This window comes from Taudactylus pleione, unplaced genomic scaffold, assembly GCF_031769625.1.
Source record: "Taudactylus pleione unplaced genomic scaffold, aTauple2 ptg000683l, whole genome shotgun sequence".
NCBI classification, from domain to species: Eukaryota; Metazoa; Chordata; class Amphibia; order Anura; family Myobatrachidae; genus Taudactylus; species Taudactylus pleione.
Genome location: NW_028285085.1, coordinates 2,213,062 through 2,240,740, shown reverse-complemented (window position 1 = coordinate 2,240,740; position 27,679 = coordinate 2,213,062). Strand labels below are relative to the sequence as shown.

The window sequence follows — 27,679 nt, the reverse complement described above, 5'->3', positions numbered from 1 at the left end:
TATACACACCGTACACAGTCCCGACACTATACCCCGCAATCACAGTGACCTGACAATATACACAGTAACCGTACAGACAGTCCCTGACACTATACGCAGTAACCGTACAGATAGTCCCCTGACACTATACACCGCACATACAGTAACCTAACACTATACCCCGCACATACCTGCCGCTTCCCTGCTCTTCTCTTCCGTGTTTAGTCAGTGACGGTAACACAAGGGCTCAACTTCCGGGGCATGGCTCGATGGAACGCAAAGACAGGAAGCCGGAAGATCTTCGGGGGTACCGGGCTAACTATGGCCATGTGACTTATACAGGTAGAGTAACGTCGGCAGACACCTGTTCTCGGACTGCATATGTAGCTTGAGCGTCATAGGAAATACGGGCGGGTGTGGGGGGTGTAATGTATTAGGCAGGGCGGGAAGGTGGCAATATACCCGGCGGGTATTTTATTAGGCAGGGCGGGAAGGTGGCTGTTTCCCCGGCGGGTATGGTGTTAGGCAAGACTTGAAGGTGGTAGTAACTCAGGCGGGTATTAGGAAGTGCAGAAAGGTGGCAGTATCTCCGGCGGGTAATGTGTGTGAGAGTTGTCAGTCCTGCTGTTGGTATAACATTTGTGGGCACAGTTGGTATAGGTCTGGTCACTTTTGTATCTGACGGGCCATACGTTGAACAAACTACACAATTCCATAGAGAACATAAAGACCATACAGAGGTTCCCTAACTTTCTTGAATCACGGTGCCCTAGACTATCAGCATTTTGTTAACGGCTCCCCTAGGCCAAAAGTTTTAGAAACAAAATATTAAATGGAGTAAATTGTGCTTACCTGCCATTCTTAGGGTCAGATATGTGGTGATTGACAGGCTTGCACTTCTGTCCACATATTTTATGGTTAGCAGCCGCTAACACTGGTCTTACACATCACATAATTTGGTTTGGTCCTGGACCACCAACCCGTGTCACCCAGTTTGGGAACCACTGCCCTGTAATAATGTACAGGGAGAGGACAGTGGAGTGAGGGGGCAGAGCCTGTGCCCAGGATTGTGGGTTTGAGAACTAGGGCTAAAGATACTGAGGGCAGAGGGTACATGCTGAGGAGGGAGAATAGGAAATGTAGGTAGGAATATAGGACATATAAATAATCAGGCACTAATATAATTATAATCTAAGAAGAAATGTTCTCTGAGGAGGAAATACTAATGGAGGTAATCACTCACAAAGCAACAATACTAGAAACAAACCATGATAGCACTGATGACCAATCCTAAAGGACTGTCTGTAAGAAATTAGGAGGCCACTGAAGTAGTTTTTCTTCGGGTTCCATAGGGTTCCACAGAGATACCATGGGGATAATGTGGTTGGAGTGATCCAGGCATATATACCCCGCCACAGGCATTCAGTTTTTTTGGTGCTGCAGAATTCAGGTGCACCTTTGTATCAGGGGACTACACAGACAGTCCTAAGCTTTTTTTATTTTATATGTTTTGTGTTAGCAGTGCTGAGTGTCTGAAGTAAGACGCATGCACTGCGACCCTGTCTACCTCCGCTGGGCTGCAACACCAGTAACATCTCTGGTGATTTCGGCTGGTCGCAGCAGAGCTTGTTAGCAGCGATGCTGGGGCCCGGACTGCAACCAGCTGCACAGAGATGTCAGGTAAGGCGATTACTTGCTCATGGGGAATAGCACGTGGCAGTCTCTGCTTCCGGAGACGCACCGGAAGCCGCTGCAGTGATGGCCTGGAGCGTCCGCGTCCTCACTAGACCACCGGGGCCTTATCGTCTGATGCCAGGGATCAGCAGCAGACGCTTCTGCTGCCCTGAGGCCAGCGTTCCAGGCTGTTTGATGCAGCTTTGGGGAGATAGGCTCTCCCCCGGCAGCTCCTTCCCCGACCCAAACGCAGTTCCTTCAGAGGTTTTTGCATGTCTGGGTCGCTCCTCCTACCCGCCTCGTGTATATGAGATGCTCACAGTCCACTATCGGTGCGCTGCTGCAGCTGTTGGTCTCAGGAGGTTTTTGGGTCAGTCTCCCTGTATACCTCTCCCATGGGTCAGGTGTATATAGTGCTCTATATCCTACCAATAATCGTGTTTTGAGTAGTTGATTCAGAGCCCATTGCAACTAAATTGCATATGCATTGTATGTGACTGTTTGCTATCTGCTGTGTTGATACTGCCTACTATTTCTGACTGTCCATTATAACTATCACTGTTTTTCTCCTTATCCCTCTGTTGCAGGTGTGTGGGTTTTTTCTTTATACTTCACGTTTACTTGTTGTTTGTGAAGGCTGTCACATTACTTTGCATTGTTACCTTTATAATTGATATGTCAAAAATTAATGGGAATCAGGAGGTGGAGGCCCTGTGCTGGTTTCATGTAAATCCTGTTTGGCAGGCTTGTCCTCTCAGGACTTTATAAAGGATGGTTTGTGTGCTATCTGTTATAAAGAGCCACCTCACCAGTCCAGTATACCAGTTCCTGTCCAGGAACCATCGTGGGTGTCCTCCTTGTCTCAGGTAATGAAGCAGTTTGTGGATCGTATGGCTACTCCCACACTGCCTCCTTGTATGGGGTATCCACAGCATGCTATGTTTGCACCTCCTATACATCCTTTCTGGATGAATGCTCATGCCCACTCAAGTCAGAGTATGGCGCAGTCAGCTTTTGTGAGGAGACCGGTAGTTACTAAGGTGCCTACGCGAAAGTTATATTTTTATCGCTTTGTTCAGCATATGGATTCAGACGCATCATCGGAGGAATTGGATGATGCGCAGGGTTCTTCGGGGGGGTCTACCACGGGAGAGGAGGACCATCCTTCTACAGTTAATGTTCCTTCTTTGGTGAGGGCAGTTAAATCAATCCTAGATCTACAGGATGATGAACCAGCTCCTAGTAAGAAGGCTCCAGTGTTTAAACACCGGAATGTGGTAAATGCTGAGTTTTCCTAAATCCGAGCAGCTCACTGAACTTATGGAAGAGGCATGGGGTAACCCAGATAAACGTATTTATGTATTAAAAGATTGTATCCTTTCCCAGCTTCTGAATGTACCAAGTGGGTAATCTCTCCTACTGTAGATGCTCATGTGACACACTTAAGGTGCCCATACACGGTGCGACCTATCCAACGGATTGGTACGATTTTGCTGCTATTTCGTACGTGTATGGGCATGATATCGGCCAGTGCGCTCACCCGTGGGGTCGTACATCGCACCTCCAGATCTTACTGCAGGTTCAGTTGATCTGGGGATGCGATGTGCGATACCATGCAGAGCTATGCGGGGAAGGGGAGGGGGGTGCTGGCATATCGGGCGGTCGGCCACCTGATCGCACCGTTTGTAGGGACCAACTGATGTCGGCTGTCGGAACCCCCGTCGCGTTATAAGGTGCATATCGCACAGTGTATGGGCGGCTTTAGTCAGGAATGCTACGTTGCCTATTCCGTCAGCATCTTCTCTCAGAGATCCTACAGATAGGAAAATTGAAACACATCTTAAGGCATTATTTTCATCATTGAAGCTGTTACTTGTCCGGCTTGGGTAGCCAAAGTGGTTGAAGAATGGACGGGGGCATTGGAGGATTCTCTACCAGAAAACAGCTCACATATATCTCCCACATACGGGAAGCAGCCTACTATTTGGGAGGAGCTGCAATAGATGCGGGACTCTTGGCTTCTAAAGCATCAGCAGCCTCAGTGGTGGCTCGTATGGTCCTTTGGTTAAGGTTCTGGAAAGCTGATACAGGGTCAAAGTCTCTGGAATCCTTACCTTTCTATGGAAGTATACTTTTTGGCGCAGAGTTAGATAAGATAATAGCTACTCTGGCAGCTTAAAAAACTGTAGGTCTGCCATCTACGTCTACATTAAAGTCTAGGCGGTTTTCTTTTCGGTCCTTTCATTCTCAGGAACGAGCGAAGAAACAGTCTTCCAGGCCTTCCAGTTTTTGCAGGACAACCAGGCGACAAACTAAGAGGTCTAGGACAGCCAGACGTCCAGCTTCTAAGCCGGACGACAAACCAACAGCCTGATGGGGTGGGCCTCCTCCTGGGGGATCCCAGAGTGGGGGGCCGACTTCAGTTTGCGGAGTACTGGCATCAAATAACAGATACCTGGGACCGAGAAGTGGTCTCTCAGGGGTATGCCCTCACTTTCCGGTGGCATCCTTCCCAGAAGTTTTTTTGCACAAATCCTCCATGAGATGGCCCTTCAGGAAGCCATTTACTCCCTGCTGCAAGCAGGTAATAATCCCAGTTCCTGTGTTGCAACAAGAAAGGGGTTATTATTCCAATCTATTTTTGGTTCAGAAACCAAATGGGTCTCATCGCCCTATTCTAAATCTGAAAACCCTCAACAAATTTATCCGTGTACCCAAGTTCCGTATGGAAACTCTCCGGTCAATTATTTTGGTAATGGAGCCTGGGGATTTTTTTGGGGATTCCTTGTACATTCAGGATGCGTATCTGCATGTGCCTATTACGCCATCCCACCAGCAATTTCTACGGTTTGCTGTCCTGCAACAACATTATCAGTTTCAGGCACTGCCCTTTGGTCTATCCATGGCCCTTTGGTCTTTAACAAAATAATGGCTGTTATGACGGCCTATCTGAGGTGCCAGGGAATCAGAATACTACCATATCTGGACGACCTTCTGATATTGGCACAGTCTCCAATTGTTTTACAACATCTCCAACTGACCATTGCCTGGCTACAGAAGCATGGATGGATCATCAGTTGGAAGAAATCATCTTTCTCCAACACAGCAGATGGCACATCTGGGTGCATTTCTGGATTCTCAGGCACAAAGGGTATTTCTGCCAGAGGACAAAATTGCGGCCCTATCATTGCGAGTACGCAAATTGCTACGCAATGCAGGTCCTGGGGTCAATGGTATCCACCTTCGACATGGTGGGGGTATGCTCCATTCCATTCCTGGCCTCTGCAAAAATTGATTCTCTCCCGATGGAACGGACAGTATTATCTAATAAGGTCCCAGAGAATCCTTCTTATTCCAGAGGTTCATCTCTCTCTCATGGTGGCTACAAAAGGATCATCTGGACAAGGGTTTTCCATTCTGGATTCCAAATTGGGTGTTTCTCACCACGGACGCATGTGACAGGTCATCACACCTTTCAGGGAAGATGGACAAATCAGGAAAGTCATCTGCCCATAAACATTCTGGAGCTTCGAGCAGTATACAAAGCACTCATCATGGCACAGGACCTGCTCCAGGGCAGGCCGGTCCAGATCCAGTCTGACAATGTAATCACAGTAGCCTCTCTCAATCATCAGGGAGGCACGCAAAGTCATGCAGCCATCAGGGAAGTGACAAGAGTTCTGATTTCAGCAGAACATCATCTTCCGGCTATCTCGGCAATATTCACTCCTGGGGTTCTCAATTGGGAAGCAGCCTTCCTAAATAGTCAGGACATACACGCCGGAGAGTGGTCTCTCCGGGAGTTTTTCAACTCTTGGTGAACAAATGGGGACTGCCAGACATACACCTCATGGCATCATGTCATAACCACAAGGTTCCCAGGTACAGGTTCATAGACCCATCAGCAGTCTTCGCGGATGCACTGGCAGTAAGATGGATTTCAAGCTAGCGCATCTTTCCTCCGATTTCCCTCTTCCCAAGTGTCCTCAGGAAATTCAAGCAGGAAGGTGGAACAGTAATACTAATGGCTCCTGCTTGGCCCAGACGTCATTGGTTCACCGACATACAGAATCTATCCATAGACAGTCTGTATCCTCTTTTTCTATGGCCAGATCTGTTAGTGCAGGGTCCCTGCCTGCATCCGGACTTACCTCGCCTTTCTTTGACTGCGTGGCTCTTGAGTCTTTCATCTTAAGAGCCTAGGGTTTCTCCAGCTCTGTGATTCAAACAATGCTTAGGGCACGAAAGCCTTCCTATGTCCGCATCTATTACAGAGTTTGGCATTCTTTTGGTCAATGTTGTTCCCACAGAAAATGACCCTAAAGTGTTTAGCTATTTCTTCTGCACGAAGAGTCTCTGACTTGGCAGCGCTCTCTTGTCCGCTCACCATTTTTGTTTTTTTTCACTAGGATAGAGCTGTTCTTCATACAACGGAGGGTTACCTTCCTAAGGTAGTGTCAGGTTTTCATATGAATGAAGAAATTGTGTTTCCAGCTTTTGAGGCTTCAGATCTTTCTGTAGGTGAAGCCTCCCTGGATGTAGTTTATGCTCTCTGTATCTATGTTGAGCATACAAACTCTTCTTTTTTTGTGTTACATGGTTTTCACAAACGAGGATGGCCAGCTAACAGACAGACTCTGGCTAGGTGGTTACGTATGACTATCTCTCAGGTATACACACACAGGCTGATCTCCCTGTTCCAAACACATTGACAGCACATTCTACTCGGTCTGGAGGGCCATCATGGGCGTTTAGTCGTGGTGCATCTGTTGAGCAATTGTGCAAGGCAGCCACGTGGTCTCCTGTTCACACTATTCTCAGGTTCTACGCCTTTAATACTCTTGTGTCTCGGGATGCTACCTTTGGGCGACGAGTTCACCTTTCTTCTCAGGAGCATTGTCACCCTTATTGGAACTGCTTTAGGACAACCCCATGGTATCCCTGTGGATCCCTATGGAACCTGAAGAAGAAAATAAGAGTTATCATAACTCTTTATTTTCTTCGAAGTGTATAGAGTCTACAGGGCACCCACCCTGACACACATGGCTGCATTAGGTAATTGTTCTTTTAAGTCACGGATTCTCTTATCTTGTATGAGTGTTTCTTGTGTACTTTTGTTCTTTCTTCTCTTTCCTTCTCCTGCTTTGAGGCTTGTTTACAAACCTGAATACCTGTAGCCAGGGGCGGGCTATATGTGGAGGAAGACCAGAGGCATCCTGCAGCTGAATGCTTTATCTGTTTGGTGCCTGGATCACTCCAACCACATTATCCCCATGGTATCCCTGTGGACCTATTTTTGGATATATAACTGGTTGTTACATAAAAACAGGAGAAATATTAATTTACATAGGAAAGCATAAATATAATCAATTAAAAAGTAGAGGCATGCTAGCAAATGTAGTAGTAATATCGGTTATACAATAATAACCATATATTAAATCACAGGAAGATCCTTAGAACGCGTAGATTCCGTAACAATGAGTCCCAAAGAATAGAAACAATGTCCTAGGTTTTTAGCTGTTACAGTAGATTGTATTCAATGTCCTTCGCGATGACATTGTCAAAAATCCCACAACTTGTACAGGGGGAAATGTAGCAAACCTTCTAAAGAGTGGAGAACTTGAAAATTAAAGCTAGCAAGAAGCTGACTGGTTGCAATGGGCAATGTCCCACTCTTTAGAAGGTTTGAGACTACATCTCCTTTGTCTCAGTCTACTGCACCAGTGTGAGTGATCATCTATATTCAGCATAGCTAACCTGTGGCTCTCCAACTATTGTAAAACTACAATTCCCGGCATACCCTCCTACCAATAAGCTGCCTGCCTACCAATAAGCTGCCTGGTGTTTCACTCTCTTCTCTGGTGCTTCTAGCAACAAACTGCTAAGATACAGACCAGAGTATGCTAGAAGCACCAGAGCAGACAGTGACACCCCAGGCAGGAAAAAGGAACTGCGTGGGTTGTCACAGGTGCAGGGTGCTAGAATGAATACTACTTGCCCCCTACTTGGACTGTAACCTGCTCCCTCTCCAGCCTGCTCACTGCTCTGGAGCTGTTAATGATCTGGAACTGCTGTTGGGCTATACACTCTTAATCTGGTGGCTCTGCAGTGTCTCCGCTCTGGTGCACAGTGCAAGTCGGACCTACTCTACCCACACCCCCGCATGCATCACTGAAAAAGTTTAGCCACACACACATATTACACACTATTAAGCCATATCTTTGAAACCACCTGCCTAATATTGTGTAGGTCTTCCTCGTGCCGATAAAAAAGCTCTGGCCTGTCGCGGCATGGAGACCACAAGACCTCGGTGAAGGTGTCCTGTGCTACCTGGCACCAAAACAGCAGTTTAACGTCCTGTTAGTTGCACAGTGGGGCCTCCATGACTCGGACTTGTTTTTACAGCACATCCCTCATGCTCCACTGGATTAAGATCTGGAGAATTTCAAGGCCAAGTCAACACCTTGAACTTTGTCATGTTCCACAAACCATTCCAGGTCAAGTTTTGTAGTGTGGCAGGGCATATTATCCTGCTGAAAGAGGGCTCTGTCATCAGGGAATAGTGTTGCCATGAAGGGGTGTACTGGTAGCTGGTAATTGTCAAAATAACATCCACATGAATAGCAGGATCCAAGGTTACCTAGCAGAACATTTGCCAGAGCATCACACTGCCTTTGCTGGCTTGCCATCATCCCATAGTGCATCCTGGTGCTATCTCTTCCCCAGGTGAATGAAGCACACGTACCCGGCTGTCCACATGATGTAAAAGAAAATGTGATTCATCAGACTAGGCACTCTTTTTCCCTTGTTCCATGGTCCAGTTCTGATGCTCATGTGCCCATTGAAGGTGGTTTCGGCGGTGGACAGGGGCCAGCATGGGCACTCTGACTGATCTGCAGCACTGTGTGTTCTGACACCTTTCTATTTTATCCAGCATTAAATTTTTTAGCAATTTAGGCCATAGGCTGTGTGATAGGACCAGACAGGCTAGCCTTCGCTCCGTACGCGCATCAGTGAGCCTTGGGCGCCCTGACGCTGGTTATACTTCCTTGGAACACTTTTGGTAGGTACTAACCACTGAATGCCAGAAACACCCCACAAGCCCTGCTGTTTTGGAGATGCTCTGATCCAGTCTTCTATCCATCACACTATGGACCTTGTCAGAGTCTCTTAGATCTTTACGCTTCCCCATTTTAGAAAGACAGAGAGTGAGAGACTGAGGGAGGAGGAGCTAGTTTGTGTGGATGTGGGGACAGATGGAATAGACCAGTGACTAATACAAGAAAGAAACTATAAGCTCTCAGACTGGTGATATGAGAGATACAAAACAAAACCCAGACAACTCCGGACACAACTTCTAGTGTATTATATTAAATTGGCAATAATATTTGGCAATTGGTTTAAAAAAAATGTTTTTTATTACATGGGCAGCAATTATATTCTGGTTATATAAATGTGTTGGGCGATAGATACATTGGTAACATGCAGAACAAAGAAGGCTTGGCAGGAATATCCAGTCCTGATGTCACCCGGGAATGCAGGACGTGGGTTCCCCATTCTGACCACTGAATGGTACTTTGACTGTGGAAAATAAGTTTAATATAAACCCAGTTTTATATTTTTATATAGAGAGAGAGAGAGAGCGCAATCTAGACACTAAAATAACTGCAGTGTGTTAGATATGAAGAAGTTGACACTTCTGAATCTACATGAGCTCAATGCATTACAACTATTTGAAAAGAGAGCTTTATGCAGAGTACCTGCATGCTATATAAATACCCCTGTCGCACAAAACTTTAACCTGGGTTTTTGCCGGGGCAACCCCGATCCAGGTATGGTGTGACTGGGTCAACTTGGGTTATGTCACCTGGGAATAAAATAAGTTTTTTTTATTTTGAAGCTGGAGTTGGTACATATATGCCGACTCCACAGCTCTGGTGCTGTCAGTCTGTGGCTCAGTATTGTCTGTGTGTTCCCCAGTCCTGTCATTAGCAAGATTGCTTTTATGATGCATAGTGGCAGTCCACCACCAAGCAGGGGAATGTCATTGGCTGGCATTGTATATAACTTTACAGTATTTGTTCTAAGGACTAAAATGCACTAGGTAACCATGGAAACACAAAACAAGCATTTTAGTTGCAGTCCATCCAGTAGCATAAACCACATGAACTGCCTTCTCTATGTTACTTGTCTCTATTCTAATTAACATAGCGTACCTGAAACATACCCACTGTGCTGGATGCAGCTAACTTCACTACAGTTAAAAAGCTATTTTATAGAGCTAAAAATAATTTTACCTTTTTAATATATTCATCTTACTAGATAAGCGACACTTTGAGACACAACCATATTAATGTGAAACAATTTAACTGCAAAAAAAAAGTGTCTGCTTTAGGCTTATTGTGGCAGTTTCTAATATTTTGACTAAATGAGAGCCAATTGGCTGCAGTTGAATGCTGATAACAGGTTCCTATGATATAAGCCCACCATCACATATTTTGACCGCACCTGGCTTAACCAAATGGGGTTAATCTTGGGGAATTGGAGATGCAAAACTTTGATCATGTACGGTATCTTGGTACTATCATCAATTCTGGCTACACACTAAAACATCAGGCGTCAGCCATGATCAAATCTTCACTCTTTCATCTGAAGGATATCGCCAGATTCAAGCACTTAATTCCTTAAGATGATCTCCCTACAGTCATATTTGGACTAGGCAAAGGACTGCACTGCTTGCAGCTGGCACAAAATGTAGCACCCAGTGCCGTTCCTTCCTAGCTGCCAAGGGAATGGCAATTCTGATTCAAGAGTAGTCGTGACCCTGGGGATCTCAAATACTTCTTTTGAGGCTCAAGCTTTGCGGCTCCTGCTCTAGAACAGACTCAATACTTACCTATTTCAGTAATGTCCCTTTATTTTCTTAAAAAACAAATCCTAGCTTCCTTTGATGTACAGTACACTGTTAATCTTTTATAGGTTTATTTTATAGTATGAGTTTTTTAATCTGCAAATGTAAAGTGCCTTCAGTCCTACTGGAAGAAAAGCAGTATACAATTAAGTTTATAAATAATTATAATAATTGGAAATATTTGATTTATGATAGTAAGGATTATTCATTTGTGTTTTTGTTTGAGTTCCCATGTTTGTCTCAGTAAATAACCTTATTTATGTGTCTGGTTGTGTGTACAGTGCAAAGAGGTAAAGCTAATATTGTATGACCCAGAACCTCCATTTAATGTCTGGATGAGATTCCCAGGCACAAGGCAGACACCATTGTTGGAATGGGGTGTTTGCGCCCGCTTATACCAACGCTTATACCCCAACAAGGGAGTTAAGATAGGCGTCAAAATGCCGACACCTATCTTAATCCCGATGCCGGAAAGCAGACAGACGGATGCCCGAATGAGGTAAGTCCAGGGCATCGGTCCTCTTAGCCACTTAGGGGGTAGGGTTAGAGCAATTAGCGGTATTAGTGTTAGGTTTTCGGGGGGAGGTTAGGGTTAGGCACCCCTAGGTGGGAGGGATAGGGTCAGGCACCTCTGGGGGAGGGTTAGGCTACCAGAAAAGAGGGTTGGGGGGGGGGGGGGGAGTAAGTATACTTATCTGACCCCAGTCGGGGTACCAACCATTGGGAATACCGCTGTCGGTATTCTGACAGCAGGCATCCCGACAGCCGGCATATCATACCGATTCTGTTGGATCTAATGGGCTCTGTCTCCCTCCCCTGTCAGCAACTTTAAGACCTCTAGCAGAGGTAGGTCTCTGGGGGCTGGTTATGTACAATGGTCTGATGCAATTTGGGGCGAAGGGGGTGGGGTTGGGTTCTGTGCATGGATGACTGAAGAGCTAAAGTGCGGACATCATACTGCTCGTACGCCAATTGCCCTATGTGGTCTTAAACTGGATCAGCCTCCACAGATAAAATGTCTAAATACTGAGCACAGTAGCTCAATGGTTCAAATATCTCAACTACAGTCCTGGTTTCCTAATATTTGCACACATACTGTATTTTCATATGTTGAAATATGATCTTCTGTATTGAATCAACTGTGGTATTTAGGTTTCAGGGGGATGTAGTCAGCATCCTGACAGTGCCGACAGTCACAATACCGACAGTGGCTTCCTGACTGTCAGTATACCGACATATTGCGGTGTTAAGTATTAAGGTTAGGGGGAGGGTTAGGGCTAAGCACTAGAGGAAGGGTTAGGCTGCGGGACGGGAGGGTTAAGGTAAGGGTTTTTAATAATTACAGAAATCTGTCGGGATGCTGACTGTTGGGATCCTGTACCCAACCCATTTCAAGGGTTATATGAATGCACTGTAATGTGTATAGTTTGGTAAGTCTCTGATTAATAGAGATCTGCTATGTTAACTTTTCTGGCTTGTTAAACTATATCTGCAGCAACGATGAATAATGGAAATGTCTTTTGGGAACAGGGCGCAGTTGGTCATACAGAGAAGAGCATAAGAGACATGGAGTCTGCAGAATCTATACTTCCAGACAGCATCGATTTGGCACCTAAAACACATGATCAATCCCATGCTGTAAACAAGTCAGAACTTCCAAGTTCATGTGCAGTCGAAGGGGATGTTAAATACAGCTTGGACATGGAGAAAGACCATTGCAAAACATGCGACCATGATTCACTTATAGGGGAAAGCCCTGAAGCTCATGCTGAACACCCAACCAAGTGCATTGCCGTGCAGGTGAGATTTTGTAATCAATCCAGGACTTACACATGATAGTATATAAATACTCTGTGATGGCAATTGTATTGCTATGTGCTAGCTAGAATTGCTGCTCCATTTTATTCGCTACTGGAGGTGAGGGGTTACAGTCCCTGCGGCTAAGGTGGGAAGTGGATTTGGGTCCCCTGTCTAATGAGGACTTTTATGTTAGGCTGTATCTGTGGGGCCACAGCGTTTGCTAGATTTCAACAGTTTCAACTTTATTTACTACATAGGCCCGCATTCAATTGCCGGCGAAAAGTCTGCTAAATTTCGCCTCCCGGACTTTTCGCCTCCATCGCGTGTTTTTGGAGAAAACCCTTTTCGTGTGCGCGGCTGCTTTTCGCCCTATTCGGGCGAAAAGTGCTGTCAGATTTGGTGAAATCAGCCTGACACCCCCCAAAAGATGCACTGACATGGGGGATCACTATGGATACCCCCGAATAGCTGCTATTTAGCGTCTTTGCACAAGTGGAGAAGAATAGCATTAAGCAGTTTTTTTTGGCAAAAATAAGTTGACCCAGTAAATTTTTGGTACATGAAAATGGATGCAAGCATGGTTAAAAATCGCTAAAGTGAGGTTGTAAAAAAACGCACCTTCAGCAAACAACTGCAATCAAAAAATCACCTGGACATACTTGGGGAACCCCCTGGAGTCTATTTCGTTAGTTTTTAAGTTTGTTCCCCAACTTTGAACTTTTTCGCCCCCAAAATGAAAGTACTTTTTTGGGGTGAGCTAAAGTTTGTTTTAAAACATTTTTTGACGCAGTTTACCTTTTGTGTGACTGTCCCAAGGCTGCAGGGTTTTTCCCGCAACTTTGCACCCCAAACCCCAATTCTGTACTTTTTTCCGCCTGCATTCAGAGGCGAATCTTTTCCGCTGGTTAAAAGGCGCAGACTTTTCACACAGGCGAAAAGTCTTTGGAATTGAATACGGGGATAAGTTTCTGCCTGGCAAAAATACAGCAGCTTATCGCAGCTAATTGAATACGGCCCATAGAGTGTATTGGACACCAGGGCGTCTTGGGTAATTGGCTACTACTTCTTGTTTCAAATGTGGTACCCTTGATGTTGACTTCTGCAATTTGTTTTGCTTATGCCTGCTGATTGCTTAATTTTGGTCTTGGGTCATATTGTTCGTGGCTGAGACTGGTGTCCGGGTTCCTCTACAGGTTCATCTATCTTATTTGGCTTGGACCCTGGAGACTCTTAACCTCTTTTACAACTATACATTAATGCTTTATTTGTATTGGCTAGAGTATGTATTGCTAGGCACTGGAAGGCTTCAAGATCCCCTACTTTTCTATCCTGGATTAATCTGTTCAACACTTATGTATCACATGAAAGATTTATGTAGACCAAGCGGCACTGCCATAAATGAAGTTTGATACTGTTGGCTATCCTCTCGTTGCACTTTGGAACTGGAACCCTCTGCTCCCACTGAACCCACGAATTCTGCATTATATATATTTCATCGCTTTTTCTGTGGATGGTAGTCTATTATCCCACCTTTTTATAATACTATAATGTATGCCTATGGTTAGGCCATGTCCACATTTCTGTTCCTCTGTTTGCTATGATAAGCTATGTGTGCAATATTGTTCTTTTTATTTTATCTGTCAACAAAAATACTTGATTATAGAATTGCTGCTCACTTAGCAAAATAACTATTTTAACATTTGTTATGAGCACTGTAAGTTTTGTCTTTTTTTTTTTTTGGCTTGGAAAAGCTAATACCAGCGAAACGCGCGTCGGCGGCAGTCCTTGCTGTGTGTGTGGACATTGGGCTTGATTCAGAGCTGAACGCTCTGACCAGAGTGCTCGCTCTGAATCAGGGCCCTCCTCCATGAAAATGAAGCGGCCTCCTGTCCGCTCGCATAGCTGTGGGTGACCACCCACAGCATATGCGAGCGGCCAAAAAGATAGTCGCGATGGTCTTGACCATTGCGACCATCGGACTTGCGACGGAGACCCTGCGGTAGGGTCTCCCTGCCACAAGCCCTGGAGTGATTTTGGCTCTATCAGAGCCCAAATCACTCCCACTGACATCACTAGTGATGTCAGTGGGGCCGGCTTCAGACGGTAGGCGTTCCCATGGGAACGCCTCCGTCTGGCTGCCACACCCCCGGCACGCCCACCAAAGGGGGCGTGCTGTCAATCAACATCGACAGCACGCCCCCTTTGGTGCGAGACCCGGAGCGATGGAGAGCCCGTCGCTCTCCGGGTCTCGCGCATGCGCAGTGGGGAACATCGACCCGCTTGCGAGCGTACTGCCGCTCACGAGCGTGTCTGAATGACCCCCATTATGGGAATCTAGTATCCGTGTGTGTCTGCTCAGCATGCTTACTATGACATAATAAGAGACGGAAGCAGCACTGTATATAAACAAACCAATGCAGGCTGTAATACGTCAAATCACTGAATATCACAAAGGAAAAGGAAATAGAATATAGGTGTATTTAATGCAAATTAGTGCTGTTTGGCTTAATGTATTATTTACTTTATATTAGAGAGAGTGCTCTCACCCAATTCACATGAAGAAGTGCCACAGGATGATAATATCACATTCAGTATTACCAGGATGGATACTTCTGCAACATTGTAAAGAGTTCAATGTTTAATTTTTCGATTAGCTTAGGAATATAACTACACTCATATGAATGTGTGAGGTATATACAGAATACAGATATCTTCTATTCATTACAAATAATATATAATACATAATAAAAGTGGAATATACACGGATACACAAGTAGAATACATTTATTGTTAATAACAAATAAACCCAACGGGACTATTTATTTTAATACACACTCTTTATTTTGTTATATACATGTATGTATATGTCTAAAAACAACCGTTTGGAAGGCGGGGAGGGGGGGTGGCTGGGCAAACGGAGGCGTTCCTGCTGGAACACCTGCCGTTTGTGGGCGGCCCGACTGATATCACTCGTGATGTCAGTAGGTGGACTTCCTGCTCTATTAGTCCACTGGGGCTTGCGGCCACGAGAACCCTGCTGTAAGGGTCTCGTCGCAAGCCCGATGGCCGCGATGGTCAAGACCATCGCGACCATCACCTGGCCTCTCGCAATAGCTGTGGGTTGTCACCCACAGCATTGCGAGCGGCCCGGAGGCCGCACAAACAAAAAAAAACGCCCTGATTCAGAGCGAGCGCTCTTTCAGAGCCTCCGGCTCTGAATCAGGCCCTCTGTGCGGACCAGTCAAGTTCTTCCACACTGAACTCATTAAACCATGTCTTTATAGTCCTTGTTTTGTGCACTGGGGCACAGTCATATTGGCCTAGAAAAGGGCCTTCTCCAAACTGGTGCCACAAAGTTGGAAGCATGGCATTGTCCAAAACTGTCTTGGTATGCTGAAGCATTAAGATTGCCCTTCACTGGAGATAAGGGGCCTAACCCAAACCCTGAAAAACAGCCCCATACCATTATCCCAAAATGTCACAGTTGGCACAATGCAGTCAGGCAGTAACTTTCTTCCGGCATCTGCGAAACCCAGACTGGCCCATCTGACTGCCAAACATAGAAGCGTGAGTCATCACTCAACAGAACACATTTCCACTGCTCCACAGTCCAGTGCCGATGTTTGGCATTGGACTTGGGGATGTGAGGCTTGCATGCAGCTACTAGGCCATGGAAACCCATTCCATTAAGCTCCCGCTGCACAGTGCTTACATTAATGCCCGTGGAAATTTGGAACTCTTCAGCTATGGAATCAGCAGAGTGTTGGCGACGTTCACACCTGCCTGCTGCCATTCCTGAGCAAGCTCTGCACTGTTGGTGCCCCGATCCCGAAGCTGAATCAACTTTAGGAAACGCTGGATGTTCTTGGACGCCCTGAAGCCTTCTTCACAACTGTTGAACCTCTCTCCTTTAAGTTCTTGATGATTCAATATATTGTGCGCTATATAAATAACTGGTAATAAATAATAAAAATAAATGGTTGATTTAGGTGCAATCTTACTAGCAGCAATATGCTTGCTTGTGAAGCCCTTTTTGTGCAAAGCATTGATGACTGCACGTGTTTCCTTGCAGGTAACCATGGTTAACATGAGGAAGAACAATGATTTCAAGCTCCACCCTCCTTTTAAAGCTTCTAGTCTGTTATTCTCACTCAATCATCATGACAGAGTGATCTCCAGCCTTGTTTCGTCAACACTCTCACCTGTGCTAACGAGAGAATCATTGACATGATGTCAGCTGGTCCTTTTGTGGAAGGGCTGAAATGCATTGGAAATTTTATATTTGGGATTAAATTCATTATCATGGCAAAGAGGGACTTTGCAATTAATTGCAATTCATCTGATCACTCTTCATGACATTCTGGAGTATATGCAAATTTCCATCATAAAAACTGAAGCAAAGTTTGTGAAAACCAATAATTGTGTCATTCTCAAAACTTTTGGCCATGGCTGTACAAAGTTCATTAAATATAATTTCTGGTGATTACTTCTGGGCCTATTAGATACAATCCTCAATCCCTCTAATCCTGAATCCTGTGACATGCCTGTTTGGAGGTGGACATTTTCTGTCACACTCCCTCTGTAATAGGGAACAGGCGGTGAATAGTGACTAACGCATTTTAGTTTTTTACTTCATAATAGTAGTATTATGACAAGTACTTTAAATACATATCTGAAGGATAGCATGTAAGTGTATACTGAGTAGCTGTGCCAGCTGTTTAGCACATGCCCTAACTATTTTACACCTTTCTGTAAAATGGGGAGATGTACTAATGCCGTGGAGAGAGATAAAGTACCAACCAATCGTCTCCTGTCACTTTACAGGCTGTGTTCGAAAAATGACCGTTAGGAGCTGAGTGGTTGATACTTTTATTTCTCTCCACTTTATCTCTCTCCAAGGCTTAGTACATCTCCCCCAAATTGTCCATTTAAGTCAGAGTTCACTTATCCTTGGAACATTAGCCTCACATAGATTAATGTAAAATGTGTGATTCAGCTAAACTGTTACTTACACCTTTTGTCACCTTCCCCCCTCCCCTTAGACAGATTTTGGAAAGCAAGATGCAGAAACTATTACAGATGGGGACACAGAGCAGATCTTGGTGAGTGTGTTCTATTTGCCTGGGATCTCTTGTACCATTTTGTTTAATATTGTCCTATAAAGCCTTACAATGGTTCTCTTGTGTTACTGTCTTCATACAACATCTGCAGAAGCAGCTTGTTGAATCCAGGGAAGAACTGAAGGACAGTTACCAGGAGGTGCTGGACAGACAGACCCAGGCAGAGAAACAGCTGCAGGTTCAGATAAAACGGCTAAGGCAGCAGAAGGAAGAAGAAATACAGAAGCACAAGGTATGAACAATGTAGAAATGATGTGGGCATAACCTTAGTACTGCCACACCCCCAGGGGCCTATGCCTGCCAGTGCATCATGCAAAGAGGACTCTGGTGTTCACAATATGAATACCGTTTAGTCGCTATTTAGCGCTGCATGTCGCTTAAGAAAGAATTGCTTTCCAGTCCAATGCGTGTGGTTCCAAAGCACAAAAAGTTATTTATGTAAAAAGTGGTAACACGATGTAAGAGTTAACAATTAGAGTAAAAAGCAATAAAATAGCACAAACGATACATACGCGTGCACACTGTTCCCAGTATACAGTAATCAGTCCTGAAGTCTGCGGTCGCAAAGAAGATGTGTACACTGGGGTCAGGACACAAGCCTATACCTTAAAGGTTTCAGAGTTAACAAAGGGACAAATTGACAGGTTTTCATTGGTTCTTGCTTCTGGTCATTGGTCAGTTCATACGGTGTCATCAGGGGTATGGCTCAGTCTTCCAACGGTCACATTGTGTATCTTCCCGCCGAAGAACTGGTTAATACTGGCTACAACACTGCATATAAGAAATAGCATTCTACTCAATAACTCCCTATCATCCATAACTAGCGGACGCATGATGCGACTTCTTTGCCGATAGAAACGGATGTCTGCAAATAAACAGGGATTTAGTACGATACCAAACAGGACATGTCCACTGTATTCTGAACCTTAGATCTGTTTTAAGTGCATCTTACACCATAATTATTAGCTAACAAATACCTTTAATAACACTGGTTATTAACTTTTAATGTGTGGGAACCATTTTATATGTATGCGTTCGCATATGTGCGTCTGTGTAATGAAATAGCAAATGTGCGTCTATGTGTATGTACGTGAATATATACAGATGAGCGTCCATGTGTCAGTATTTGAATACGCATATGAGCGTCTGTGTGTATATATGTGTGCGTTATGTGCGTCAGTGTATGTGTGTTATGAATTCGCATTTGTGCGCATTGGATTGCACCGACGCAAAGTAGCGTCCTAGTAATACGTCATCAGACCATAGACGACTATATTGTCAAATAATAATTGTAAAGCGATCGTATACAATTATTTGACTTTGACAACAATTAGGCATGCCCATACCACCACACAGGTCCTCCCCACGCCAGGCCTTGTGAAGACCAATGAGAAGTCTCAACCATGGACTATTCATCTTCTGATTGGTCCTTCCAGTCAGAACCTCCCCTCCATTTCGCAGCCTTCTAATGTTGTGAGCAGAAATGTTTGCCATTCTAGCTGGTAATGCATTTCTAAACTATGTCTCGATCTCTTTATTTTCCACTTAACATGCTATCACAGGAGTTCAGTATATATTTGTATTTATGCCATTGCAGAAGCCTTTTGTTATCTTGTACCTTTGAAATAAACTGTTGGAAATCTGCCGGTGTTGGCAAACAAAAAATATACTATTGGGGGGCGTGGCCTAGCGTTAATGGAGACGGATGCACAGAGCTTGAGCTCCCGCTGCAAAACCTTAAAAGAGGTGGCCCTGGTCCCTCGCGTGACCCTTCCTCCCTCACCCTGCTTGTCTTGGGTCCTGTGGCTGCCGTGTGGAGTGGTTCACGGAGCCGGGCGCTGTTGTAATAGCACCGTTGCAGGTTGTGGCCTTCTCCCCCGACTGAAGCCGGGATCTAGATTTTCGCCTGAGCATTGGTTGCCGATCGCGGCCGTGCTGTACCCGCCGGAGCGGGTCTCCGTATCTCACCCCGCTGAGATAACTTAACTTACCTCCTCTTCATCTTGCCGCCAGTCGGGACTGAGTGCCGCGTCTCTCGTGTAATAACATCTGACGCCGGAGACACGTGCAGCGGTGAGCGCTGCTGTTCCCGAGGCCTTCCCCGGCGGGTGTGACAGACCCTCTCCGCCCAACAACTAAGCACCGGTACTACATATCATTCGGTGCCCTTCCTGTCCACTGCTGGGCTGCCTACATACTTATAATCTGCTGCTCGGCCCATAGCTTATGGGACAGGTGCGCATATTGACACTGAGAACCCAGAGTGTCTATCTCTATTAACAGGCTGCGGATCCTCTCCTTGGGGAACCAGACTGCTATATGGATGAGTCCTTTTGAATTATCACCAAGTCCCTATCTGTAACCCTGTCAGCCTCCAGTCAAATTGCCTAATTTCTCAATTGCCTGGGTCACGCAGGTTCTCAAGGGACCTTACCAGCTTCTGCCTCACCTGTGAAGATTAGTATACTCTTCTTGACCTCTACAAAGATGCTGTCTGCCACTTAGATTCATCATTAGCAAGGGGGACCTCTTTGATGTAAGCTATACTTATCTACTCCTACTGACCCCCTCACGCTCATCATCGGGGCACTCCCCTACAATCTACATCTATTCACTTTACTATACCTTCTACTGCAATTCAAGATGTCTAACCGCAATAAGAAATCTGCAGCTGGTGAGTCGTCGGATTTCTTTCGGCTTAAAGATAAGAACAAAGCTAATCCTGCGCCTGTCCAATCCCCGCGTCCCTCTGAGACGACCTCCGGATCCGCAGATGATAGCTCGACAGTTTCTCTCTCTTCTGAAATCACTAAAACGATACAGACAACGATACAAACTGAACTCCGCTCATTGATTTCTTCTCTTAAAACAGAGATAGATTCTCTGGGTGCGAGAACGGACACCCTCAAACGCAAATTTGATGAGATTTGTCAGTTCCGAGATTTTACCAGCCAAGAAGTGTCAGAAATGCGTTCAGAAATTGACATCCTCAAGGAACAGATAAAAGATGCAGAGAACAGATCCAGATGCAATAATATTCACTTCAGGAACATTCCTGAATCTATTGACTCTGATGCGCTTCCTGAATATTTAGAGGGTCTGTTCCTTCAGTGCTTACTTGATTCCTCCACAGAATCTTTACAGTTGGATCGTGCCCACAGAGCACTACATGCTAAACCTCCACCTGATCAGCCTCCTCGAGATGTACTGGTTCGTTTTCACTACTACAAAACCAAGGACAAGCTCCTTTCTTCAACCCGTTTTTCACCCACCATTTAGTTCCGTGGTCATAATCTCCAGTTGTTCCAAAATCTAGCCCCCCTCCACCTTGAAGAAGCGTAGAGACCTAATAAATGTCACAAAATCTCTACGAAATCACAGAATCAAATACAGATGGGGGTTCCCCTTTCATCTCTCTGTGACTCATGATGGTCGTCCTTATAAAATCAAGACACCGGAGGAGGGACTTGCTTTACTTTCCAGTCTGGGCATTTCACTTACTCCTCCTGCTACATCTACTAATGGAGGCTCCCCAAGACGGTCTTCCCCATCTCCAGAATGGTCTAAAGCCTGATTGTATTTCTCGCTTTTTTCTTTTTTATATTTGGATGGGGCTTGTATATTTTGTAATTATATTTGTTTGATATATAATAATCTCATTGTCTTTGTAAAAAAGAAAGACATGTGCCCACTTAATGGTACTAAGGTTATCAGCCTATGAGTGGCTTCTTTTTGCTACCTGACCTTGCTGACTATACCTGTAGTTTATTGATTTATGTTTACTGCAGTGTTTGCTTAAAGATGAATCTTGTTCATGGAGTTTGATCGAGACTGGTCCATGCCACACCTATCTGGTGCTTATTATTATACAAGTGGTCCTTTCTCGCTTTCTCTAGGCTCAACTTCATGACATTGCTCTTTGCTTTGTATACATAGCAATATCTGTATTCGTTGTTTGCATTTTCTGTTATAATGCTGCCATACTTAATTCTGACCCCCTCCAAACTTTTGATCCTTCTTTTTCTTTTCTTTCCCTATTTCCCCTCTACCTCACCAATGTGATTGAGCGTGAGACTCTTATATTTCTACTTTGATGATCCCTATTAGTATCTCTTTTGGTCCCCCATGGCCTGCTTGTTCCATGTCCTCTCCTATTGATATGTTTTGTGTTCTTTGTGCTACCACCCCCAAGCCACAAGTGCACAGGATCTGCTGTTTCTATTGTCCTAAAACGGCGTACTGTGGATCAGGCGCAGCTCCTTCTATCTCCCTTTCCCATCCCGTACTAACAACCCCCCCTCTCTTGCACTTTATTCTCCTTCCTTCCCTGCTGGCATTGAGCATTCTCTGTGGTTGCTATTTCTGTTTGAGCACTGTTTTGATAAGTTTGTCATGTCTCTGAAGTTAATCTCTCTCAATGTAAATGGTCTCAACTCCCCACACAAGCGAACCATGACCCTCCAATAAAACGACGACAAGTCCACATAGCATTATTGCAAGAAACCCATTTTTTAAAAAATCACCCAAATTTAACCAATAAAACTTTCCCTCACGCTTACTATGCTTCTACTGACCATAAATCTAAAGGAGTTGCTATCCTTTTACACCAATCTTCCCCATTTGTGGTTGACTCCTCTCACATTGATTTGCTTGGTCGATATCTCTTTCTCACAGGATTTATTGGTAGTGCCCCAGTGACGATTGCTAATATTTATGCCCCTAATGTTTCTCAGGGCGCTTTCCTCTCCATGGTCCTCTCCAAACTGCCTAAGATCGCTAAAGGTGAGATTATAATAGGAGGAGACCTCAATGCGATTCTCTCTGCTCGTCTGGATCACACCAGCACCACCAGGGCACCTTTGCACATATCTGGTGGCACTGTCTGAGAATTAAGTGGCACTGGTTCAAAGTTCTTCGCTTAATCCTTTCTATCACAAATATCTCTCTCCCCGCTTGTATGTCCTATTACTTGCTCCAGAGACCTCTTCACAATTGTGATAGTCATACCCAAGCTCTCATAAGACATATTACTAATGCAGCTAACTGTGCGATTGCTGCTGCATGGAAGAAAACAGAGCCCCCCCTCCTTCACTGCTCTACTGAACTCCATTTGGCAAGTGTACAGTCTAGAGCATATCACTAGTCTGATCCATGAAAGACCTAACAAATTCTTTGAGACCTGGTCCCCTTGGCTAGCATATCATGAGACACCCTCCTGATCTTGATTGTCTCCTCACAAGTGCTCTACTTGCCAACCCTCCCCTCTTCCTCCCCTCCATTACCTGTCTCCCCTTACTAACATTCCCCCACTCTCCTCCTATTGTGAATCGTTTCTCTTTTCCAACTACGCTGTTTTTTCCAGACTTACATAAAAATTGCCGGGTATTTCTTGTTTTTTCCAACAGAGGTATACTCATTCTGTTACCAATTTTCTATATTGTCTCTAAATCAATCTATATAACCTTGTTATTGATGGTTCACAATTGTACCTTATAATTTGTACTCGTGAAAAATTTAATACAATTTCTTTCTCAAAAAAAAAATATATATATACTGTTGTATTTGTTTTGTTTTGTGCTTATTGGAGGTATCACTGTGACCTAACGTTCCAGCTGCACCATCCTCCTGTGTCCAGCTATCTCACACTTCCTCATGCTTTCCTAGGGAAATCTGAAATCTATTCAAGACATGACCACTAAGAAAGAAGAGACTAGGAAGAGGATGGAAAAAGAGCGGAGGGAACATTCCCACAAGGAGCAGGACCTGAGCACTGAATTGGGGAAGTTGCAGAATAAGAGTGAGAGGTATTTTGTTATGTAACAGTGTGGCAATAAAGTAGAGGAAATGTGCACTTGCCCAAGGCCTCTTGCTTCATCCTACTCCCTATGGTGAGTGAGAGAGAGGACGTTAGAGGTTGGGATACTGTACCACGTTGGAAGTGGAAAGGAGAGGAAGAAGCCACAGTCCGTACCCATCTACAAATCAGGTTTCCAAAAGAGGCTGACCAATGTTTTAAGCAGATTATTCACCAGGAAACAGAAAATATAAAAAGAGCTGGCAGAGCTTGTACACCTAAAGCAGTGGCACTTGCCAGGGAGAGAAGTAGAGGGAGGAGGAGCTGGCAGAGCTTGTACACCTAAAGCAGTGGCACTAGCCAGGGAGAGAAGTAGATGAAGGAGGAGCATCTTTGTCTATTATTGTCAGTAAAAGTTCCCCCTCCCCCTTTACTAGTTAAGGCCCCCATACATCAGAGATTGATTGCAGCAATCGTGCAATTTGCAATTGATTGTGCATAAAAATCTTTCCCTTTTTCAATCGATTGTGGCACATCTGCAATCGATTGAAAAAGGGAAAGATTTTTATACACAATCGATTGCAAATTGCACGATTGCTGCAATCAATCTCTGATGTATAGGGGCCTAAAGTCTGTGTCCCACATATGGCTGATTGCATTATATTACACCAATACAACATTTCCTGGTTTGGTTGTGCAGTTCTGATAGCTGAGTGAAGGGGATGAGGATAGTATTTGCTGGGGAGGGCGGGGTTGGTTTGTGAATACATCATTAAAATGTATGCATGTTTGATATGTTGTAGAGTGTGATCTGTATTCTATCATTTCCTAGAATGTGATCTCAGCTGTGTTCTCATCTTTGTCTAATGACACACCAACTTGCTTTCCTAATAGTGCGTCATACAATATGTAGGAATTTTTTGCTTGGGATCCCTGTATGCAGAGGAGCTCAGTGAGACGATAGACATGGTTAGTCTAGATCAGTGGTTCTCAAACTCGGTCCTCAGGACCCCACACAGTTCACTTTTTGTAGGTCACCCAGCAGGTGCACAGGTGTATTCATTACTCACTGACACATTTTAAAAGATCTACAGGTGCAGCTAATTATTTACTAGTAATTATGTGAGGAGACCTGCAAAACATGCACTGTTTGGGGGTCCTGAGGACCGAGTTTGAGAACCTGTGGTCTAGATTGATAGGCTAGCACTTTCAATCTATTAATAAGAAAGAATATGTAAAGGGGTCTACCCTTTTATTTTGTATCTCAGAAGATGTATTATCTAGCATGCATTCAGGATACCTATGCGAACTTTGGGCAATCTATTCCACATCATTAAAAAATGTGTGATTTATTATTAGATTGGTTATTAATTTGGTCTGATTATGTGCAATGATCTAAATATAATGCTCTTTATCTGTACTAATTATACAGATTTTGATTTGTGTGTTTCATTGATTCATCATTTAAGAATGTGATCTATGAGAGAAATTCTTAATGTTTACCCTTTATTGGTGGACAGATTAATATAGAATTTATTAATATTTGATTATAATGTATTTATTTTTATTTAACTATTATAATACATATTGCATATGCACTGAATAAACCTATTTTTGTTTATTTATAGCCTATTTTATTTAGTTACTGCTTACTGTTAATTGTGACTTATAAACTCTTGCCTTAGGACTTTACTTAGTTTCTAGGATGTGCACCAGTAGTGATGGTTTTACTTCTCTTTGGGTGTGCACACATTGGGGGTCATTCAGACCCGGTCGCAAGCGCTGAGCGCTCGCAACAGGTCGATGTTCCCCCCCTGGGCATGCGCACTTCTGAGCCGGCTCCGACGTGCGCATGCGCGAGATCCGGCTAGCGACGGGCGCTCCGTTGCTAGGCGTCTCGCACCAAAGGGGGTGAGCTGTCGATGGTGAGTGACAGCTCGACCCGTTTGGGAGGCGGACAGGGGACGTGGCCGGCCAAACGGAGGCGTTCCCGAAGGAAAGCTGCCGTTTGGGGGCGGCCCCACTGACATCAGCAGTAATGTCAGTGGGGAGTTTCCTGCTCGATCAGAGCAGGAAGCTCCCTGGGGCTTGCGAATGCCGAGACCCAACCTTAGGGTCTCGTCGCCAGCCCCGATGGTCGCGATGGTCTTGGGTGGTAACAGCTTAGCGATCGACCAAGAGGCAGCACTACAAGATGCAAGCGGCCGCCCTCATTCAGAGCGACCGCTTGCATCTAACGAACGCCTCTGAATGAGGTCCATTGTGCTGCAGGGTGAGTATAATAATGTGATATGATGAGGTTATTTTCCATATCTGTGTAATTAAGGCTTTTGTTGTATTCCAGCCTTCAACGGGAGCTCAAGGAATTGGAAACCGAGATTGAGGGACTACTTGCTGAGCAGAGCACGGATAGGTATGTGTTTTACATTCCTTTGACCCATGCAGGAGTTGCAAATGTAAATGTAAAATGAAGCTTCCATTTCTGTAAATATGTCCAAAATGTGTAAAATAAGACACTGCTGAATGCAAACCAAATGAGCTAGAACTATGTAAGTGATCATTTTACATTAGATGGGGAGCACAGTTCCCCAGCCAGAGAGCACCTGCTTTATAGAGGGGAAACTTGCTATTGGTAAGTTACTGACCACTCCCTTCCCATGACACAAACACTAGGTGGGCTCTGCTCTAGCACAGGCATGCAGATATTTATAGAGATATAATCATATTTAATCAGGACTAATCCAATAAAGCGCAGAGAGGGAGGGGGAGTGGGTACTAATTGGACTTGTTGGAGGGGCCCAGCGGGGGCCTGGGTCCGACGCCGCTCTCCCTCCCTTCCTCTTACCTGTTAGCGGCCCAGTACATACTGCTTTGTGCTGGGCTGCAGTGGGAAACTACTCGCAGCTGATGCTGAGCAGCAGTAGTCTCCTCTGCCTGTGGGAGGGAGCGTTCACACTGACTTCTCCCCCCCTGGATTAGCGCCGGGATGATGGGCTCACAGCGACCCCTCCCCAAGCCTGCAGCAGTACTTCATGGTGCTGTCAATATAGGGTTTTCTAAGGGGGCGTGGCTGCCTCCTGTGATTATGCCATGCACCCGGGCCCTGGCTGGCTCTCTACGGCCATGACCATGTGGACCTATTGACTGTCGATCTATTCTACCACACCCTGTTACGCTGTCTCCCTGCTGTCTACAACAATATCTACACAGGCACCTACTAGACACCACATTATCACACTGAATGCCCCAATCCCTTCACAAACCTTTGTCCCCTACTCATTGTGTCATCCACACCTTGCACTAATACCAAACTGTATCAGACACGTCACACTACATCCTTCTCCACCAAACACTCCTTGTATAAATCACCCTATATCAGTGCCACCTCAATCACTACATAATGGCACTTCTTCTGTCAGGGGAAACATTTTGCAGGCCCCCATTTCTACCCTACAATATGCCGTGTAACGTTCCTAGCGCTTAGAGTGTGCTGTCTTACTCACTTACCCTACTTACTAAGTAAAGGTTATGGCCAAACGTTGAATACACCTTTTATACTCTTTATCAAGACTACCGCGTTTATGTCCTCCTATCATACTTTCTATGTGACTCACATTTCCAGGCAGGAGTGGAATACTGAGCTGACCTCACTGAAGAAGAAAGACAGTGAGGTAATACAGAGTGTGCTGGAGGAGCTTGAGCGAGCAAAAACAGCTGAGGTAAGGACACAGTTTAACTTCTAGTGAGGTCACAATTTTTTTTATTTATTTGTCTTAAGTGGGGAATTAAGTGAAGGTGGCAGTGAACGTTGAATGTGAAATATTCAAAGGTAGCATTCTTTCTCTCAGGGCCGTAACTAGCTGTGGGCGACCGATGCCACCATACAGAGTGCAATGCACTCTCTGTGGCACTGTTGCCGCCCCACGGACCTTGCTCTTGGCTTTCAGGGTGCCTGTAACGGCACCCTGCAGCCAGGATTGCTACTGCAGCACCCGCAGAGTGTCCTGTGGATGCTCCAGACGGGCACCCTGCACATTATATGCAGCCATTCGGGAGTCCTGAGGACTCCTGGTCAGCGCTGTACTAAACGGAGCTGCCGGTCTTGCCCCCTTCTGCACAACGTAATGCCATGATGTTGCGCATTCGGGGAGGGGCTGACATTGTGCCTTGTTACGGCTCTGCATTTTGTTTCTGTACATAAATTGGTTAATGGCAGGTCCTGTGGGAACATTTTGTTTTTCTTGTCTAAATAACTCCTCCCAATCAATCACTTGTCTCAGCCTATAAATTAATTTGAGTAATTTCCATTTTCTGTATCATTGACTGAGGGTGTATATATAGGATTAGTAGCTGGCATGACGTGCTGGTCCTTGTAGTGTAACATTGGACGCTATTGAGATA

General features: G+C 45.0%; 1 protein-coding gene across 4 annotated transcripts in view; it reads left to right on the top strand.

The window, feature by feature from the left end:
* The first annotated feature begins 213 nt into the window (after nucleotides 1–213).
* Nucleotides 214–27,679, top strand: part of RNF214 (ring finger protein 214) — a 49,722-nt gene continuing 22,256 nt past the window's right edge. Inside the window, exons 1-7 of one of the 4 annotated variants that reach the window (XM_088456009.1) lie at nucleotides 214–321; nucleotides 12,095–12,364; nucleotides 17,407–17,466; nucleotides 17,576–17,716; nucleotides 23,149–23,288; nucleotides 25,623–25,691; nucleotides 26,901–26,997. In XM_088456009.1, coding sequence (XP_088312135.1) covers nucleotides 12,131–12,364; nucleotides 17,407–17,466; nucleotides 17,576–17,716; nucleotides 23,149–23,288; nucleotides 25,623–25,691; nucleotides 26,901–26,997 — 741 coding nt within the window. In that variant the 5' untranslated portion in view covers nucleotides 214–321; nucleotides 12,095–12,130. The other 3 variants (XM_088456010.1, XM_088456012.1, XM_088456008.1) reach the window with 3 other exon arrangements.